Genomic DNA, 21999 nt, shown 5'->3' on the forward strand with positions numbered 1-21999 from the left:
AAGTGTGCCGGTATGTGTCTCTTTTCATGCCATCTTTGTTGCTATTTTGAGGCTTACTTTAGCAAGAAATTATCTTTCATCTTTCGGAACAAAGTAATAAAATAAGAGAGTTTAATTACGGAGGGCGACTTTTTTCGACTAATATCAACCAATTTTTTGAAATTATATTTTTATTCTAAATTCTAAATCTTAAATTTTAAATTCTAACTGTAAATTCTAAACCTCTAAAATACGAAAGTTAAATTTTACAATAGAAAAAAAAAATAGCTAATGTTAGTTAATTTAAAGTTTGTTTCTAATACTTATTCAATAAAAAATTAACTATTTTTATAAATTCTCTCGAGTTAAAGAAGGCAAATCTAATGTTGAATTAATTTGCCAATTATTATTTTTAAAGAATATTATATAACTATTCTAAATCTTAGGCTGTATTTGGTTTTAAAAACAGGACAATATAGAATATGAAGAACAAGACACAAAAATTAATATTTTGTATCTTATTTGGTGATAAATTGAAGACCTTCAATTTTTCCTTCACAAAATATTTAAAAAGAAAAATAGAATAATAAAAAAAATAATTATAAAAAATTAATAATGATAATAAAAGAAAAATAATAAATTATGTCCTCATTTAGTGTTTCTGTGTTTTTCTTAACAGAAAAATGAAAAATACACTAATTCAATATTCTAAAACACATTATCTTTATATATATTTCATCTGAAACACGATGTTGTATTTTTGTTTCTATATTTGAACGTCTCATACTTGTAAACAACACACACATAAGTAATTTATGAAGCAGGAAAATATAAAGCGCTCGTGGCCTAATGGATAAGGCGCCTGACTTCTAATCAGGCGATTGTGGGTTCGAGTCGCACCGGGCGTGTTTTCTTTTGTAGGAACCTCATTAACTTTTTATATTCATAACCAACTCAATACTGGTTTATTACACTTCCCAATTAACAAACTAAGGAACAAAATAATGCTATTGATGCTGTTGATGTTGCAATTCAAGTTCCTTTTGGTGAATGATCAAAATCATTCTCTCAATCTCTAACCTTCTCCTTTGATTCTCAAACTTTGCTCTCTCCATCTCCCTCTCCTTCTTGCTACTATACTTTCTCCATTTCATTCTTTCTTTCTCAATCTCAAACCCTTGTCCCTCATGCCTTATTTGCTTCTCCTCTAACTTCACTATCTTACTCCTTAACCATTGCTTCTTCTCCAAAACACTCTTTCCCTTATCTTCCAAAACACCATTCACCTCATTGCTCAATTCTTTCATCAATTCACATGATGATGATTTCTTTTGCCTCTTATTATGATCATGATGATGATCATGATGACCCTTTGAACCACCTTCTCCTAATTCATCTTCATCCTCATCAAAATAGTTCTCAGAATCGTCGTCATCGTCGTCGTCACCACTATCATCATTATGATCCTCTTCTTCACACCCTATTTTCAACTTAGAAGAAGAATGAAAGCATCTTTCTTCCTTTTCTTTCTCTCCTTGTTCATGTTGTAATTGAGATTGAGATGCATTATCACCACCATGGCCAAAACTATTATGATAAGCACACATTTCTCTAAAGAAAAGGTGCTTTGAATTCAGCAACTTTCTCACTTCTTCTTTGGCCTTTGGTGACAAGTGATCCATTGTTTCCAACAACTTTTGATTCTCAACAACCTTGCAAGCTGTTACTCTTCCAAGAACATCATTGACCCTCTTGTACCTCTTGTTCAGATCATTGAACTTGTCCTCACATTGTTGAGGTGAAACATAGAAACCTTTCTCCATCATTGCTCTTGACACTGATTTCCACTTCCCTTTCTTGTTCTGAAGAATCAACCCCCCTCCTTGCTTGTTCATCATCATCTTTTTCTTCCCATTTGGATCAGTACTTGTCTATGTTATATCATCATCACAAATACTATTATTATCTCAAAAATCATAAAATAAGCACAAATTAAATAACATTTATATAACATAATGAATATTTATAGTAGTTTTCTCATTAAGGATTTTGATTATGATAGTATGTTCAAATATTTTATAGTAAAAACTCAGGTGAAGTCGACTTTACGTAAAGTTGATATCTGAGAATTGTTAGATGAAAATTTAGTCAAATCAGTCAAATCATTTAACAGCTCTCAAATATCAACTTCACGTAAAATCAACTGCACCTGAGTTTTTACCGTATTTTATATGAGATGTGATATGTATTCTGTATTGCATATCCATTCTGGACAATAACGTATTGCGTTACATGTAACTACGTCTCAAATAATAAATAAGATAAAATATAGAAGATAGTAGTGTTTGATGCATGTACCAACAAAATTGAAGTATATGTATATGATTAAGTACTCACTTCTGATGAACCACCACCACTACTGCCGCCGCCGCCGCCAACTTCATCACCAATGTAGTAAACAGCCATTATCAAGAGCCTAACCATGGTACTAGTCCATTTCATTCTCTGCCATGGTGAGATACTACTACTAATGTTCTTCATCTTGTTACTATTACTCTCATCAACATCTATATTATTGAATCCTTGTTCATCTTCATCACTTAGAGAACCTTGTTGGTGTTTGTTCTTGGATGAATTATTATTATTATCATAATTGATTTGTTGGTGATGAGAAGAAGAAGAAGAAGAACCAAACTGAACCATTTTGGGTTGGTTTCTATGTTGAAGATTTTGTTGTTGTTGTGAAGGGTTATTATTATTATTATTATTATTATTATTATTATTATTATGATCTAATCCTAAGAAACTAGAACCTATGACAGAGAACATGCCACTACCTAGTTCATTGTTGGATTCCATTTCATAAATCTTTTGTTGCTAACTCTAAAGAAAATTTTCAAAATGTGATGAGAATTTCAATTATTTATATCACATGTCCTTAATTATAGACTAATTAAGTGATTAACTCATAATAATACCTACTTAAGCTTAATTATATAATTCTAATCTCTATTAGGGCTAACAATGATCTGCATCAACAAAAACTAACACAAATTAAATTAACCTAAAACAAATAACAAGGAGAGTTCAATATATCCAAATCTAATTAAACAAATTGAATATATATAAATACACACAAATCCATAGGTCTAGTAATTAATTAAACTAAGGGCCTTTAATTTGGTGATTAGAAACTTAACTTACCGGTTAGTTAATCCAAGAGGACAAAAGGGTGTACTAATTAAGAAGAAACCAACAACTAACAACAACAAACATGAACTAATTAGTAGACATGTGAAATAGATAATTATATTATGGAAGAAGCAACGCTATGAAATATGGCAGAGAATTGAGATAATGGCTGCTACATGGATGGAAGTTGTGTTGATGTTATTAGAGACATACAATAATATTTATATATAAGGAGGGAGATAATATAATAGAGATAGAATAGATAAATAGTTACATGGTTTTAGAGAAAAAAATTTAATGCTGTGTAAACTTTGAGAAATCTTTAATTATTCATTTTTTTTGTATTTTATATCATTTTAAAAATTATGAATATAAATAAATTAATGTAAATCAAATATTAAATATTAAAGGTGTTTCTCATAATAATATGATTATGACTATTATTAAGCATAAACTATATATAAAGTGTGAACAAGTTGAACCAAATTAGAGCAACTTGTTTTGTTGGGTGGAAAGAGAGAGTAAGTGCCCATGGTTTTGTGGTTAGGGAGAGTGGTGAGATTTGGAATAATTGAAATTGGAAAGGAATGAATATAATGAGAGAACCCACAGATTTTGAAGAAAAATTAAAACTTCGGCGATGTTAAAAAGACAAAAAAAGTTGAAATTTATTTTATTTAATATTTATTGATTATTGTAATAATTAATGAATACTAAATAATAATAAAATAAGTTATAATTATTTTTTATTAATTTTTTTTGTTATTAAATATTTTTGTAAAATATTGAGAGAATATATATAATGCTAAGTGCTGTATTTCATAGCGCCAACAAGGATCCTTATTCTGTATACTGGCCTTTAATTTTTCTATCTATAGAATTAAATAACAAATTAACATTACTACTATACTATTTGCTACTATTGCTATGTGCTCTTTCCCCGTCTTCTAATTAAGGTGATAAACACTATTTTAAAAGGAACTATGACATATTTTATTGCTAATAAGAGTGATTAATTAATTATTTTATTTTCCAAAAAACTTTTTCAAGAGAAAATAATATAAATAGTTTACTATGTGTTCTATTCTCATTGATAAAAACCTACCAAAACCTTTATCATATAATTAAAAAATAATGAGGTGGATTATACTATTACATACATTCATAGTTTCAGTTGATATTATTATTATTATTATTATTATTATTATTATTATTATTATTATTATTATTATTATTATTATTATTATTATTATTATTATTATTATTTAATAAGGCTCTTATTCTATTATATGTTCGTCCGAATTACTTACTATCTTATATATATTATGTATAGTTGACCCTAACATGTATATATACATATATACTAGTATATACATCCATCAATCTCTTCTTTTTCTACATATACATTACCTTGAATTACATTACATTTAATTATATTTGGCCCATGGTATATAGAATTTTAACTAAAAAAATATTGTTAACTAAAAATAACACAAATGTATATATTTTACAGACCGAAAAAAGAAAAAAAATATAAACCCTAAACCCCAAAATACATTACTTAACAAAAAAAAAAGCTAAAACATTATAATATCTAATAATATTCATACACCAAATATTCTTAACACTCGTATAAAAATATAATTATTATAATTAATTGAGTATTTATATTTTTTTAATTAACAAAATAATAAAAGAAATGTTAGATAATAATAATATTTACTATAAAAAGTGTGAGCATAACAAGATTATTATTTTGTTTTAGCAAAATAAAAACAATATTTAACTTCAAAGCTAAGAGATACATATATAAAGAAAAATAATTTAACTAATTGTAATAATTTAATAGTTAGAATCAAATTCTTCTAAAATAAAAAAAAATTAATAAAATAAAAAATAATAATTTAATTATTTTAAATTAAAATAATATTATTTTAATATAATAAAAATTACAAATCCAATAATAATTAACTTAAAGGTGACAGGATGGTCAACTATATATTGATGCATGGAGCCAAATTATTTTGTTTTCGGCAACTTGTTTAAGGTGTGGTCCCCTTTCAATGGTGGTATTACTGGTTATGACATTTCTCTCTTCCTCCTCTTTCCCATAAATGTTGTCTTTGATCGTTTTCACTTTACAAAATGTATAATAATAAGATTCCTATATCAAGTGGACAACTTGTTATTCAAGAACTGTTCTAATTGCTATTATATATAATGCATGCTAGTTCTTCGAAATTTGAATCTTCAACTAAAGTTATATATATGCATGCAAGGAAAGTAATTAACTGTGTGATACATTTAAGGTTTTATAATATAACTTCTAAATTAAATTAACATACAAAGTCCATGTCATCTGATTAGTAATAATATTTTCTTCCATTATTTTCATTACTTTTTAACTAGCTACCATGTGCAACTTGTTATAGCATTAGAGGAGTCACCCACATAAAAATATTTTAAATATTTTTTTTTAAATACGTTTTTTAATAATTAAAATTTAACTTATATAATCGATCAAATTATGTTATTTTTGTTAAAATCAGACCAAACAAATTGATTTGACTGAAAAATCGATAAATCAATAAATATTGAATCGATTTAAATTAATATTCTTTTTTTATAAAAATGGCTATAATACTCTTATTATAAAAAATGACTAAAATATTTTTATTATATATATTAATTTTGAAAATCCTAAATTCTAATTCAATTATGGCATAGAGAGAAGAGAAAGATTAGGATTTAGAATTTTAAAAAAATATAATAGAAATATTTTAAGTCATTTTCCATAATAAGGGTACTATAGTCATTTTTATAAAAATATTAATTTAAAATTGGTTCAAGATTTGGTTTATCGATTTTCGGTTAAATCGATTTATTTCGTCTAATTTTGACAAAAATAACACAAGTTTAATCAATTATATAAGTTAAATTTTAATTATTAAAAAAACATCTTTAAAAAAAGACGTTTTAAGCGTTTTTACGTGAATAGTTGTCTAACATCAATGATGATAAGTTTGGGTGCAAATTTATTTATTTATTTTTTACTTAATTAAATTTTGTTAAAGGTTTAAAATATAATTTCCATATTTCTCTAACACAGTCAATGTAGGTATTTTTTCTCCTCAAATTGTGGAAATTACAAAAAATAAATAAAAATAAATTTAACACAAAAATAATTTTAACTATATTATTTTAAAAAAAATGAGTTATACTATAGTATACTATGTATTTTATGAATTTACTTTTTAGCTTATATATGTATATTTATTTAACGTTTTATGAATTATTAGATTTAATTAATTAGTGAAATGATATAATATGTTTCCTCACATAATAACCTTTTAGTCTTGAAACATGCACTATATATACTAGTGTATCAATGGACACACTATATATTGATTTATTGTTTATTTTACTAAATGCATGTGTATAAAAATAATGAAAATGAAATTAGTTGAGATAAAAAGTGATTTATAACTTATAACCCATTGTGTGCCATATTTTGCAACACAATAGGAATCAATGGCATCTCCTTTACCTTCTTTTAATTTTGGGGCCGCTGAGTTAGTAAACGTTCTGTTCTTGAGTTATTTCTGAATGTTAATTAATTTCATCAATGTCAAACTATTTTTTTCTATCAGTTGCATATTTTTTGCTGGTATTGTGCTTTTGATTAATCATATTAAAAGACTTTCAACACATATAACTAATTTGAATAACCTGAAAATCTAGAAAATAAAAACTAAAGTAACATTTCACTGCGTATTAATAGGGATGAACTGTGTAACACCTTACAACATAAAATCTTATGCTTAAGTCATAAAATAGAGGTGACGAGGTATTACGACTTTTAAAAATAATATATATATACGTGTATAATAATTGAAATAATGTAATATACGAGGAGTCTTGAATAAAATGCTTAAGCAAAGTTGCGAAACGAAAAGTGCAACGCCCACGTAAACGAAACTTAAAAAGAATATATATATATATATATATATATATATATATATATATATATATATATATATATATATAAAAAGAGTTGAGCACTAAAGATTACAGAATATCAAACTCTAAATTCAACTTGCGAAGCCAAGGTCGACCATCATATATACATATATACAACCCAAAATGTACCAAAGACAGAAAACTGATAGTCTGTTTTTCTAAAAGTCACTTCTAGAAGGCAAGCTACAAAATTTGTAGATTCGGAGAATCTATAAACATAAATACATAGTCTAAAACCTCAAAACACAGCATTTCAAGATTTAGATCTTCGCTTGCATAATAAATCCAGACGCCTAACGAGGTGCCTCTCGACTTATATCTAAAAAATATAAATATCTGAGATTCAAAACTAGAACTCCAATACATAAGATATAAGGTTTCGAAAAAGTTAGAGGCAATCCTAGAATTCCAATACTCAGATTCAAAACTTAAAATAATAAATGAACCATAAGTTAGGGTAAGTCATCTAAGGCATCTAGATTCTAACTCAACTCTAATCTTAATCCCTCAATTTTTGCCTTCCTTCAATCCTCTAAACTTCGGTGAAACCATACAGACAAAGACAAATAGAAGTAGAGTACAGTTAATGCAGAAAAAGTAAATTTTTTAACAAATTGGTTAGTTTGCTTTGTAGAGAATTTTGAGACAAACGCGTAACCACTAACAGCTCGTCAATTAGAGTGCTGGATTAAAAGATAAGTGGGATTGAAATTAGTGATCAAGGGTTTGTGACTTTCCCCTTGTTCTTCCCAAAGCAGTGGGAATCATAATTATTTAAGGCAAGGAAGCTGAAGCTCTTTGTGTTTTAATGAATTGGGTTGGGCCATGGCCCAGTACAGGTCTAGTTTATTCGGTTTCAGCTCGTTCGATTTAATTTTAGGTCAAAATCTTTAAAATTAGTATTAAAATTTATATTTTAATTATTTCTACTTTTCTAACTTATCAAATTTAATTTTTTAAATTTTTAAATAATAATTAATTTATTAGTTAATTATTTATTAACTTTCAACATTTTACAAACTGCAACACCTTCACACCAATATGGATAAGACTTTTTTATATAAATAAATAAGAGAAAAACTTTATTTATCAAATTACGCACTAGGAGAAATACTTATCGAAATACGCAGGGCCAACTCAGGGGGAGCACCCGCGAAATAGAGTTGCACTCCAATCCGAGTCCGGCGGCCACGAAATGGGCATAACAGCAGCAGGAGGCATGCAGCTCCCCCACGTCGCTCCTGGCAAGCACGAAATGGGCACATCAGCCCTGGCACACACGAATTGGGTCACCTCAGGGGCAGCGACAGCGAATTAGCTCCATTATGCCAGCGACGTCCGCGAATTGGCATTCTGTCATTGGCATTTTGGTCTCTGGTATTAGACGATGAACCCTGGCCAGGATAGCTTGTTCTCTTCTTCCTGTGAATAGTACAGAAAAAACGTATTCTTGTCCACACCACTCTCACTTCCATGTTTTTGGGAACTTGATTCTTCAGTTTTCAGCCGCTTAGAAGCAAGAGTCACAATGAAACCATCTGCACTTGATCTTTCAGTCTTCATCTTGAGGACACTTCCACTCCTTTTCTCTAACAACCTTTCATCGGCCAATGTTTTATTGTTGGCTTGTGCATGGTTGTCAGAAAAGGAGGACGCCTCTTTTCTTCCCTTTAGCCGAAAGCTTAGATACATCTTGTCCATTCTCCATAGCCCTCATCCACTGCAAATCACTTAATGTGTCTGCATACACGACACTTTTTTCTTTTCTGCTTTCTAGTAACACTACCAACATTAAAAGATTTGGCTTGATCATCCTTATTTAGAGCAGAGTATACCCAATCTAAAACTTCATGCTCTTCATTGAGACGAGATCTATAATTCTCCCTTTGTCTCCTCTCTTCATCCATTTTCTCAAACAGCCAAAATTCCTCATCAGATCGGGTTGTAAGGTAGTTAATTCCACATTCAAGCAGTTAATGTATAGCAAGACCTATGAAGCACAATACGAGATTGAAACAGTGGCACATGTTTGTTCCAAACTGAACACAAATGTGTGTTTCATATATGTGTTCATAGAATATGAAAGAACTATGATCCTAAGCCGCCAGCGTAATGGAGCCAATTCGCTGCCGCTGCCGCTGTCCCTGAGGTGGCCCAACTTGTGTGCGCCAGAATTGATGGGGCCCATTTCGTGCATGCCAGGAGCGATGTGGGGGAGCTGCATGCCTCCTGCTGCTGTCATGTCCATTTCGTGACCGCCGGACCTGGATTGAAGTGTAACTCTATTTCGCGGGTGCCTCTCCTGAGTTGGTCCTGCGTATTTCGGTAAGCATTTCTCCTCGTGCGTATTTTGGTAAATAAAATTTTTCTCTTATTTATTTATATAAAAAAGCGAATGAATAGAGTTGATTGGGAAGCACCGAATTGAATGGTATCAAAGCTACCAATTCCTAATTATTGGTACTAGTAGTTAATAATACCAATCTATAAGTGCGACATTACCTGAATGGGTTGAGTATAAGAGAGGAGCTCGTTGAACTGATAAATTACACAGTTGGTCCTTATACTTTTGTTAAAATTATAAATTAGTCCTACACATTAAAGTTTATAATTAGGTCCTTGTTCAAAATATTTTGTAATTAGGTCATCAATGACGTTTACCGTAAAAAAAAATTGCACATTTACCACAATGTCCTCTTCTTCCTCTTTTTCTTTTTCTTCCTCCTCCTCTCTTCAACATTTTTATTCTTTTTCTTTCGTTACTACCGTGAGCCACCATCGCCAAAGCCCGCCCCCTTCTTCCATTATCTCTTTTCTTCACATCTTTTCCTCCCTTCTTTAATTTCCTCTACAAATCAACATAAAAATAATAGCTCAATTTATCACAATCATATAAACACAGCAACGAATCAACATATTATAATCCAATAACTGAATAGCTAAAAAAATTAAAAAAATTTATCTAATACTGTAAAGGCAGAACACAAGAGGAGGAAGGGAAGACGAATCAAGACAATGCAGAGACTGGCGAGGGAGAGTAGTAGCGACGCGAGCCCTGCTAGATGAGAGAAGTGAGACGAAGGAAGGAGGCGAGACGGGACTCGTGAGCACAGATGCAGTGGACAGAGGTGAGAGACAGAGAGCGCTGGGGGTGCTGTTTTAGAAAGTGAAAAAGTGAGAGTGAGAGAGTTCGGGAGGGTGGGGTAGATTCAAATAGTTTAAGGAGTTTTTAGTCATTTTCAAATAGTTAAATTATACAATTAGTCCATATATTTTCACTAAAATTACAAATTAGTTCGTACTGTCAAACACGTACAAGTCACATGTTTAAAATAGCAAATATATTGACGAATATTCTGTTAAATCAAACGTAATTTAAACAGTAGGGACTAAATTACAAAATTTAATTTTGTTTAAAGACCAATTACAAATTTTTAAAGTGTAGGAATCAATTTATAATTTCAATAAAAATATAGAGACTAACTATGTAATCTTACTATTTAAAAATGGAGAGAAAAATTAAATTAAAAAATTATAAATTGTTAGCCACCTCAAGTAGCCATAATAATTGACAGCATGGTAATAACTATGTCACATTAGCAGTTCGCTTGCTGACTCACATTGAAAATAAATTAAAGAACTTGTACGGAGTTTTAAGCTCAATCTAAAAGATTAAATTATTGCAATAAAAAATTCAAAAAAAAAATTAATGCAAAACCTAATATGAAAAATCACTTAGTTAAATTAAACATAAAATTTTAAATTTAAAATAAAAAATACGGAAGATATTTATTGAATTATATGTATAATCAATCATAAATTTACTTATTATGAATTAATAATATGATTTTTTTTATTTAAATTTTAGATATTTATTTTTGTATCACTTAATCTATCATATGTTATATTATTGATCTAGTGGTATAAATAAAAATGTGCACAAAAAAATTAATTATTATATATTTGTATATGATATATATATTATTAATTTATTTTTAATATATATTTTATATTTTAATATATAATTTCTATTGATAATTAATTTAATGATTAATACAATTAATAAATTCAAAAATTTTATATAAATATAAAGAAAGAATTATTAAATTAGTTATACATATAATTTATGTATAAAAAATATATTTAATTTATTTTTAATAAATATTTTATATTTGATTAATCACTAATTTTTTTTGCTAAATGAGTTTTTGTTTTATTTTATTTTTTCTTCGATAAAATTCGGTTCCTCAGTTCAGCCAATTACTTTTGCTGTCAATGAGTTGTAACTCATAAACTCATACGGCAGTTGTCGTCTTTTTTTTCTTATTGTAATAATAAAAAAAAACGCTCACTATTTTCGCTTTAAATACTCTTCCGGAAAAAAAAATCAACATTTTCCTTTCCACGTATTCCCGGAAAATCCACAATCGAAGGAATTAAATTAACACCAATAAAATAAAATAAAATAAAATAAAAATCTTTTCTCCCCCAACGCAAAAACGCAATACACATGACAACAAAAATTCCACTAACTACCCCAAAATCTTCTTCAAATCCTTAGAAAAAAAATCGCTCCTTTTTTCACCTCATTTTCCCCCTTTATTCTCGTAAACCATGACTTGAATCGACAAGAAGAAGAAGAAAAAGGAGGAGGAAGAAGTAAAAGGACAATTTTGCCCTTCAATCGGAAGAAGAAGCGATGGGGGCATCGCTATCGAACCTCGGTACGAACGGTTCGATGATCGGTCCAGGCCTCGGCGACATACCGGAGGGTTGCGTGGCGCGCGTGTTCCTCCACCTGTCGCCGCCGGAGATCTGCAACCTTGCACGACTCAACCGCGCATTTCGCGGCGCCGCCTCCGCCGATTCCGTTTGGCAGTCCAAGCTTCCATCTAACTATCACGATCTTCTCGATCTCGTGCCTCCCGAGAGGTACAAGAATCTCTCAAAAAAGGACATTTTTGCCCTCTTATCTCGCCCCGTGCCATTCGACGACGGCAATAAGGTGAGGGTTCCGTAATCAGGTTAGTTTCACTTCAATTTTGTAGTGGTTGTGCTGGCTAGGGTTCTTCTGAATTGTAAATTAGGTCATCATTGGTAGCAATAATTGGGGTTAGAGATAGTTTTTAGGATTTTTGTTGGTATGGCAGAGGATTTACCTGATTTGGTTTGATTGAATTTTAGGTGAAACATTGCTTTTTGTTTTTTGGAAGGTTCCAACTTCAAAGCCTTCTTAATTTGGTTAGGATACTCAATTATTCATCAAATTAGCAATGGTAGTAATAATTTGGATACGGTCCCTTTGTTAAGTGTTCATAAGGTTTTTGTTAGAGTAGATGCTTAAATTGGCCCTTCAAGTATGTGTAACATCAATTTGATTCTTCATTGTATATAATTGATGTTGATGAAGTAGGAAAGTTGAAGTTCTAACTATGTTGTGTGTCTTTGGAGGACTAATTTTGGGTCTACTTGCTATTTTGGAAGTGGATGTGTTTTGTGGTGTATTCACTGAGATTGAGGGGAGGGGGTTTTATTTATGTTTGGATTTTGAGTCAATTTTGAATATGATTTGTGGTGAGTACAAAGATAAGCTGATCTATGCATATACTTACAGGAAGTGTGGCTCGACAGGGTGACAGGAAGGGTTTGCATGGCAATTTCGGCAAAGGCAATGGCAATTACTGGAATTGACGACCGGAGATACTGGAATTGGATTCCTACCGAAGAATCTAGGTTAGATTAACAAATCTTTAATTTTGAGATTAGAAGCTTAAGACTGTTGTATAAGATTTTTGCTGTGATTTCTAAGACTGCATTTCATATTCGTTGTAGTTTTAGTTTTCTTTTTTGTTGCTGAAATAATAGGATTGTTTGGTGGTTTGATTGTAAAGGGAATCATACGAAAATGATTTAGTAGTAGGATTGGTTGGTCTTATCTAAGTATTTACTGGTACTGCCATCGAATATCATTACAATTTAGGATGATTTGTCTGGTATAATGCAATTCAAATAAAACAACTTTATCTTGTTTTTCCTGGCTCAGAACTTGTTGATGTGAAGTAGTGCTTAACAACTATAACAATGCTATATGAAATTGCTTTGATTGTGTTTTTGTCGAACTACTAGGCTTGTAGACTGTAGTTCATTTCACATATGTGCAATCTGTTTCTGGCATGCTACTAACATAACGGGTAGTCTCTGTGGCCTTCCCTGTTTTAAAAGCTTCATTGCTTAATCCTTGATTCAATGTTGAGTTTAAAATCAAAAGTAACTAAAGCAATTCATAGAACTGCTTAATGGGATGAAGCTGACTAATTATCATCCTTTTGGAGCCAAACCAAAATAAAATGGACTAGTGATCGTGAGTTTGCTCCTATGTTTGGGTTTTCCTCTGTTTTGTCCTAAAAGTTAACATAATTTCACAGACCACATTGACAGCCCTATTACAATATTATTATTTACTATAAGTAAATAATTCTTCATTTAAATTTTATTCTATTATACCTTTTTGTGATTACTAGGAAAACAAATGAAGACATTTTATAACTTTTAAGATTCATAATCCAACTCATTATAAAAGTTTGGACACTAATTTTCGACATACATATACATTCATTAATTTGGACAAGGACAGGATGGATATTTGCTGCTTTAGTTATTGTGACCTGGAATGATTCTTTTAAATCAAACTTGAGATGTTGATCAGATTTGTAGGGATTGACTGTATTTTACAACCTTATTGAACCACAATACTCTTACAGGATTGAATCAAATAGGAGGTTGGTTTTGGTTGGTTTTCACTACCTAGATTAGTTTATTGATAGCTGCAACTAATTCTCAATGCCACACTATACTTAAATTATGTCGGTTTACTTTTTGTGTGTGTTCCATTTTGCATTTATTTTTGTGCATTGCAGCATTCTTGCAAATTGTTATTTTGAAGCTGCTTTGTGTTCCTTTTGTTCTTATAATCTGTCAGCATTGTGTAACAGCTTAGACAATTTTCAGGTTCCAAATTGTAGCATATTTGCAGCAAATATGGTGGTTCGAAGTGGACGGGGAGGTAAAGTTTCCATTTCCTCCTGATATATACACACTCTCCTTTCGACTTCACCTTGGACGGTTTTCTAAAAGGCTCGGGCGGCGTGTAAGCAATTACGAACACACTCATGGTTGGGATATAAAACCTGTGAAATTCGAGTTATCCACTTCAGATGGTCAACACGCATCAGGCGAGTTCTGCTTGGACGAAACCGAGCTCGACGATGGATACGGCAACCATAAGCGTGGATACTGGGTAGATTACAAGGTGGGGGAGTTCATAGTCAGTGGATCAGAGCCTAAGACTGAGGTTAGATTCTCCATGAAACAAATTGATTGTACACATTCCAAAGGTGGCCTTTGTGTAGATTCTGTATTTATTATACCTAGTGATTTGAGAGAGCGTAAGAGAAGAGGCATTTTGAAATAGCCACACATGCAAATTAGGAAGTTTTTTGTTTAGTAATGTCAGACTCTGTTAGGGTCTAAAAGATTATATATATACTTCTAAACAAAATTGAGGATTTGGAGAAAATAATCTTCTGCTGAGTTTTTTTTTTTTTTTCCCATTTAGTAGGTATCTATTCTCTATAGTCATGCAATTCATCATTTTTATGTATTTAGTTGTTTTCATATTCTATATATTTGTCAGATGATATATCAGAAAAAAGGAGAAAAAAAAAAAACTCAAAAAAAGGTTTTGCACTTTTGCTTGCAGTGGCTGGTCTCTATTCCTTCTGAAACTTATTTGGGATGCAAGAGTAGATTTTTGTTATTAATGCCATCAATTAACTTATTTTTCAGTCAAATTGTGGTCAATGATAGCATATTTATGGCTGAACAACCTAATTCTGTGTTACTTAGGTGTAAAAAATAAAATTACTCAAACTCACATTAAAGTAAATTACATTAAAGTAATTTTATAGAAAGTTCTCAAGTAAATTTTCACCCTATGGCCCTATCTATCATATGTGAATATATTTAATAACATAAATAACCCAACAAAAAAGGAACAAAATAGTCTGAAGTATATATAAGTAATTTTTCCCCCATTTCTTTAAGTAGCAATTCTCAATTCCCAATCCATGATATAGCCTAACAGAATTGGATGAAATGAAATTAGGGTCAATTTGATGTTGGGTTCTTTATTCCAAGTTATGTAGCATGCTGTGAACCTTCCCTGTCACATTCTACTTTATATATACAACATTTCTAAAAATACATAGCCACACACAGAAGATAATTATAGGATTGCCATAAAAATGTGATGAATCACTGAGAAGTCCATTACTTCCATGCAAGTGAAAGTGATGCTGGGATTTTTTTTTTTTCCCTTTCATACCAACTGTAGCAAAGGTGACATCATTCCTCTATATGCAACAGTGTGCTAAAAGAAATTCAGTGAAAACACTATTTAAACTGAGTGAACATTAATTGTTGATACTATTTGAATTTAATTAGTTTGTTAAATTGCCTGATCCAATCTGACTGGCATTATAAAAAAAAAACAATAAAAGATAAAAGCTAATAAATTTCTATGTGGATATATAAGTTTTTAACCATGGTTAACATTTATAGGTCCTTTTGATGAAGCCTATAGGTCTATAGAAGAGTTTGTGTTTCGCTTTTAAATAGTTAAAATCTTTAAGTAATTTAATTTTGGTTACTACTCACATGAAAAAACACGGCGTGAAAAATATTATAAATTATTAAATAATTTAACATATTCGATTAAACTGTTTAATATAACACATGTTTAATTATTATTTTTACATAAAAATATTTTTATATAAATAATCATCTTTAATTTGTAAATTAGATATTGTAACTAAAACTTTTTTCATATATTAATATTCTCAAGACTCACTTATTCATCCAAAAGGTACTAATATTATATTGCATTATACAAACATTTAATTTGTGGAAAGCTATGTTACAATGTCTTGTACAAAAATAATCCACATCGTAGTGTCATCATATGAAAATATTAAAATAGCATTTTGTTTCATTTACTTTGCCTACTTTACAATATCTCAATTAGGATATTAGAAATTTAATTTCTAGAATACTCAATTTGATATATTTTATAAAAATTTAAAATAATTTTGAAGCATAACACAAACCTCATCTCTAGAGAAGTAATATAGGCATAATTAATCAAGCAGTGTTTGTTTATAATATCATCTTATTTTAAGGCAGATCAATGCAATTTATCCAAAACATTATAAAAGTAATAAAATGATGTAACGATTTAATTATAGATCTAATTATGAATGAATCAAAATAAAATATCACTTCTACTGTTTTTGATTGACACTAGTCTAATTTATCCATTCATACATGGTCCAAATCAGACAAATATATATATATCTTGGTTAACCTAACTAGTCAGAGGGACCCCATTAATGTTTTTAAGGAAAAATCAAAATTATTCATTTGCATGGAACTTCTTTATAAAAATAAAATAAGATAAAAACTAAAAATAAAAATATGCAAAAGCTAATACATTCAATTCAATGATGAATAGGGTTTGGTAAAACCAGGAAGAAAAGAACTAAATTGTGTGATGGTTGGGAGACAAGGGAAAAGGAAAAGACAACAGTACGTTCAAACATTATAAAACATATTTCTTTCGTTTTAAATTAATTACCTTTTTCTACTTTTTTATTTTAAAATAATTATTATTTTCATATTTTAATAATCTATTAATTAATTATACAGAAAATATATAGCAATAAATAAAGAAAAAGTCTAGGGAGCCAGCAGTTTTATTGAATTTTGGCCAGCATGTAACCAGCAAGGGAAGGTGAGCCATTGGATGAAATCTCATACCAATCTCACACCATCAAATCATCATTAATGGCTAGTTGATGGCTAACAATCACAAAAATTGCTGGCCCCCTAGTATTGCTCATAAATAAAATATAATTTTTCATTTTCTCTCAAATTTTTAAATCCTTAATAAAATTTAATGATTATTTTAGTAATTATACATAATTTTAGAAAAATTAATTTGAAACGAATAGAGTAGGTTTTTACTATATGTGGAACAGCTTCTACTATGCTTTTCCGGCGGTAGTTTCGTTCAATTAATGAATCTCTCTATCTTTTTTAACTCTATATTAATGTTGCACATTAATTACTACGATGAAATCTCAAGTTTTACCATCATTAGCACATGGTATTTGTGTAACTAGACGTACTAAAATTACTAATTGTACATAAAAAATTAATCACCGTATATTTATATATAAATATATTTTATTTAATTATTTTAATATATATTTTATATTAATAATTAATTTAATAATTAATTTTTAATGTATATATAATACAATTAAACATGATATGCAAGTAATCAAGGACCATATGTATAAGATTTAACCAAACATATTGATTCAGATGATAAATATCTCATTTTTTTAGTTAGATTTTAAATTTAATTAAACATATTAAATTATTTAATAATTTTCACTTTCCGATTTTATATAAAACAATTATATATATATGTAAGGGTGAAAATTCAGGTGCAGTCGACTTCACGTGAAGTTGAGAACCAAGAGTCGTTAGATTATTTGATTGATTTGATTAAATTTTTATTTAACGACTCTCAGCTATCAATTTTACATGAAATTGACTGCAAATTAATTTAATAGTTAATTTTTAATGTATATATATATATATAATACGATTAAACATGATATGCAAGATTTAAGCAAAGATATTGATTCAAATGATAAATATCTCATTTTTTTAGTTAGATTTTTAATTTAATTAAATATATTAAATTATTTAATAATTTTCACTTATCGATTTTATATAAAAACAATTCTATATATGTAAATGACCACTTTTTTTTATACCTATTGATCGAACTACTATAACAAATTAATTAATTAATTGGTCCATAGATTTAATTTGTAGCATGCATATTCTGTTTCTCTCTATCTCTCTAAGTGCTTGCTCATAGTAATCTAACAATAGACATAGATTTATTAGCTTCATAAATTTTGTTAGTAAATAATTAATAACATAAGATATAGTTATATGAAAAAGAAAAAGTGAAAAATCAAGTACAGTTGACTTCACGTGAAGTTGATAGCTGAGAGTCGTAAGATGAAAATTTAGTCAAATCAGTCAAACCATCTAACGGCTCTCACTTATCAACTTTACGTGAAGTCCTGCTCCTGAATTTTCACTAAAAAAAATGGAAGTACCAACAAGGGTTCGGCGCCGTTTGCGTAGAGTCACACGTAGTTGTTTATTTCCGCAGCCTTCGCCTGTGTTTTTCACAGCCAAATGCATGCATATGTTAGGTAGGGTTAGGGTAGTTTTAATTTTTACAACTTTCACTCTCTTAGTGAAAACATTTTACTACATACTCCATATAGTATACTCTAACAATGCAATCAAATCCTCTGACGTGACGAAATACTATACATACATATTTATGTACTATAATATAAAATAAATTATTCTTTAATAAAGGCAAAATTTTAGACATTATTTTATATATAGTTTAATAATAATATAAAAAGTAGTTAAGAGTTGTTGTAAATAGATTAAATTATTCTTTATTCATGTACTTTTTTAATTTATAATTAAAATTCTACATTTTAAGAGTTTTTAATTAGATTTTTATATTAATTTTAAATTTATAATTAGATTGTTTTTAACCGTAAATATTATGAAAGCAGATATGCATCAGTATATTCTGTTAAATTAAATGTTTTTTGAATGGTAAGAATGTAATTATAAATTTAAAATTAGTGTAAAGACTTAATTAAAAATATAAGAATATAATTATAAATTTGATAAAGTTATAAGGGGATAATAACCGAGTAATTTAACCTTGTAAATATTTTGTAATTTTAATAAATGGTTTAGGATTGGGAGCATGTTTTCATTAAAATTTGAGTATGTATATGTATATGAATTTATAGATATTTTAATCTCATTATCTATGTAATTATATTTATTTGCTTCCACACTGAAATAAAAATTATATAAAACTTAATATTGTATATTTTGGCAAAAAATTTTCGAATTCATCAATCATCATAATCATATATATGTCTTATTACTAACTAAATTTTGGTAAAGTTTTTTGCTCTTTATAGCATTGTTGTTAATAAAATTGAAACCTACAAATAAAAAAAAACCCTTTGTTAAATTTTTCGTCTAAACTAATGTTAAGTTATAACTTATAAGCTTATAGATATATATGTTCAAATGTATAATAAAATCTTATTTATAAAAATGTTTAATTATTCTGTCGATTCCTATAATTTTATTGAATTTTCAATTAGGTTCCTATACTTTTTTTCTTTTCGATTGAGTCCCTATACCATATCAGATTTTGTAATTAAGTCTCTATTGTGACAAAAACAATGGAATTAATATAATATTCTGTTAAACAAACCAAATATACCTAACACTTTACTGAATATTCTGTATAGTTTAACAAAATATTTCATTAATTTCAATGTTTTTGCCACGGTAACGACTTACTTACAAAATCTGATATAGTATAGGGATCTAATTAAAAAGAAAAAAAAGTATAAGAACCTAATTAAAAATTCAATAAAATTACAGAAAGTGAGAAAATAATTAAATCTTATAAAAATTATATATACTAATGCTCAACTAATTAAATTTTACCATAATATAATATTATATATATTGATGAACATGATCACAACCCATGAGAAGTACGTAGTAGTAACTAGTAACTGAGAACCGCATCCAAACTCAGATCTGTGTTAAATTGATGACGTGATGAGTATCATAGTTATCTTTTAAAATAAAAAATAAAAAATATAAAAAATTAAAGGTGGAAACTCAGGTGTAGTCAACTTTATAGATGATTTGACTGATTTGACTCAATTTTCATTTAACAGTTCTCAACTATCAACTTTACATGAAGTCAACTGCATCTGAATTTCCATCAAAATTATTTAATTTTGAGAGCAGAGAGAAGTAACCCCTTTAAATTTGTTGTATGTTAGGTGTTTCAAATCTCCCCGGCATGCACACTGCAAACGTTGCACCAAAATTAAATTTATGTTGCTTCTTTATTAAATTAGGTCATCATATTCATATCTATCTTAGCTTCTTATATTGAATAAATATTGATGATGATATATATGAGGTTGAGGACCACTGCTACCTACTACTGCTACTACCACTACTTAATTTTTTGTTTTAATTAATTAAGAGGCTTACTTATTAGTTTTTCTATGGCTACTCTATACCCTATATCTAAAATTTAATTAGTAATTAATTATAGTCCTTCATTGCAGTTATCCTAAGTTGAGGTTTTGAGCTATGATTACAAATTCCGTAGTATTCTTAAATAACTGACTCTTTTTTATGGCTTTTCACATGGAAACTATGAATTACTATTTGGTTTATATATATTTACTACCATGTATGTAGCTTAGCTTCTTCAAATTCACAATTCATTAATTAATCAATTTGGGTTGGTCGAGTGGTCAATTCACTCGTTCGATTAAACAATTATCGAAAAATCAAATCTCGTATTGTGCATTCAGCAATTCATTGGTCAACGGCAAATTCTTAAATGAAACTTTAATCCGTGACAATCGGATTAGGGGATATAAATAATATGAACAATGATTTACATCCCAATTCCACTAAACATGAATATAATATCTTAGTTATTTTAAAATTAAAATTAATTTTTTTTAATTTATTGTTTAGATTATTAAAAAAAAAACATTGTTTCTCTATACTTTCTTCTTAATTAATTACACCCTCCGTTTCATAATAATTGTCGCTTTTAATTTATCATCTAAATACATTAATTTTTTAATGAATCAACAAAAATGAAAAACAACAGTTATTAATTTATTATAAAACGAAAGAAGTAGTAATTAGATTTTATTATTAAATTAAAAATTATTTATGCATCTATATATATTCACTAAGCCAGAAGCGATAGATAACGGTGACTATATATAAATAGAAGGATTGCGATGATTTCAATAGCATTTTAAATTTTATTTTGTAAAAATTATTGATAAAATAATTTATGATTAAAAAAAAAAGTTCAATATTGAAAGAAAAAAAAAGATAACATGAAAAATTTAGAGAAAATATTTAATATGGAACCAAAACGTGAAATTTTTAAGTGTATATATTTTATGTGTATATTTTAACTGTGCTTGAAAAACGTGTACTTAATTTAACTGTTAACATTACATAAAAGGGTACTTTCTACAAACAATTGAAACAGCTTGCTCGTTATTATTCATTCTCACATGCATCATCTGCTTCAACAAATGCTCAGAAAATTACATTAATTCTTCCATTGACCTTCATCTGCATGATATTGATAGGTTAAACATCATGGTAAAAGGAGCCAAAACTAGTCGTTTTTATTTTATTCAAAAGGTAAGCTTTTCTGACACTAAAATTGCACACCTATTAGTCTATTACCTAAATAGATAAGAAGAATTTTAAGTGTAACAGGTATATCCGTATTTCAATAAATTTAATCGTTGATCTTAATTATAAAATATATATATAATATATATTAATTAAAATTGATGATTAAGATTATTGGAGCATTGGTATTCTTGATACGTTTGAAAATTTTTTAAATATATATGTGATATAATTATTTATAAATAAAATAATTTAATATTGTTTATATTGGATAATTTGTTGGTCTAATTAGTCTATGGTCCTTATAGTTTTATCAAACTTTTAATTAAGTTTTTATATTTTTTATAATTAGATTTT

General features: G+C 28.6%; 2 protein-coding genes, 1 non-coding gene and 1 pseudogene across 3 annotated transcripts; 2 read left to right on the top strand and 2 right to left on the bottom strand.

Moving 5' to 3' along the window:
* Window positions 1-685: 685 nt before the first annotated feature.
* On the bottom strand, window positions 686-3404 carry LOC112728885 (uncharacterized). Its single transcript, XM_025779216.3, has 2 exons — window positions 2377-3404; window positions 686-1910 (listed from the first exon to the last, which is right to left on the bottom strand). The coding sequence occupies exons 1-2, from the start codon at window positions 2836-2838 to the stop codon at window positions 987-989; spliced, it is 1386 nt and encodes a 461-aa protein (XP_025635001.1). The 5' UTR covers window positions 2839-3404; the 3' UTR covers window positions 686-986.
* Window positions 815-887, top strand: TRNAR-UCU (transfer RNA arginine (anticodon UCU)). The gene has a single exon. It is a non-coding gene; the product is annotated as a tRNA-Arg (tRNA).
* Window positions 3405-8480: 5076 nt separating the features above from the next.
* LOC112730731 (uncharacterized) lies at window positions 8481-9439 on the bottom strand (annotated as a pseudogene).
* Window positions 9440-11453: 2014 nt separating this feature from the next.
* LOC112728886 (F-box protein PP2-A15-like) lies at window positions 11454-14770 on the top strand. The gene is made up of 3 exons (XM_025779217.3): window positions 11454-12196; window positions 12806-12924; window positions 14200-14770. The coding sequence occupies exons 1-3, from the start codon at window positions 11891-11893 to the stop codon at window positions 14660-14662; spliced, it is 888 nt and encodes a 295-aa protein (XP_025635002.1). The 5' UTR covers window positions 11454-11890; the 3' UTR covers window positions 14663-14770.
* Window positions 14771-21999: the final 7229 nt, after the last annotated feature.

This window comes from Arachis hypogaea, chromosome 12, assembly GCF_003086295.3.
Source record: "Arachis hypogaea cultivar Tifrunner chromosome 12, arahy.Tifrunner.gnm2.J5K5, whole genome shotgun sequence".
NCBI classification, from domain to species: domain Eukaryota; kingdom Viridiplantae; phylum Streptophyta; class Magnoliopsida; order Fabales; family Fabaceae; genus Arachis; species Arachis hypogaea.

Coding starts and splice junctions, on each gene's coding strand:
- LOC112728885 (XM_025779216.3), bottom strand. CDS start 2,838: ATGGAATCCAACAATGAACTAGGTAGTGGCATGTTCTCTGTCATAGGT. Junction 1,911..2,376: donor GTGGTGGTGGTTCATCAGAA/GTGAGTACTTAA, acceptor GATATAACATAG/ACAAGTACTGATCCAAATGG.
- LOC112728886 (XM_025779217.3), top strand. CDS start 11,891: ATGGGGGCATCGCTATCGAACCTCGGTACGAACGGTTCGATGATCGGT. Junction 12,197..12,805: donor CATTCGACGACGGCAATAAG/GTGAGGGTTCCG, acceptor ATATACTTACAG/GAAGTGTGGCTCGACAGGGT. Junction 12,925..14,199: donor ATTCCTACCGAAGAATCTAG/GTTAGATTAACA, acceptor GACAATTTTCAG/GTTCCAAATTGTAGCATATT.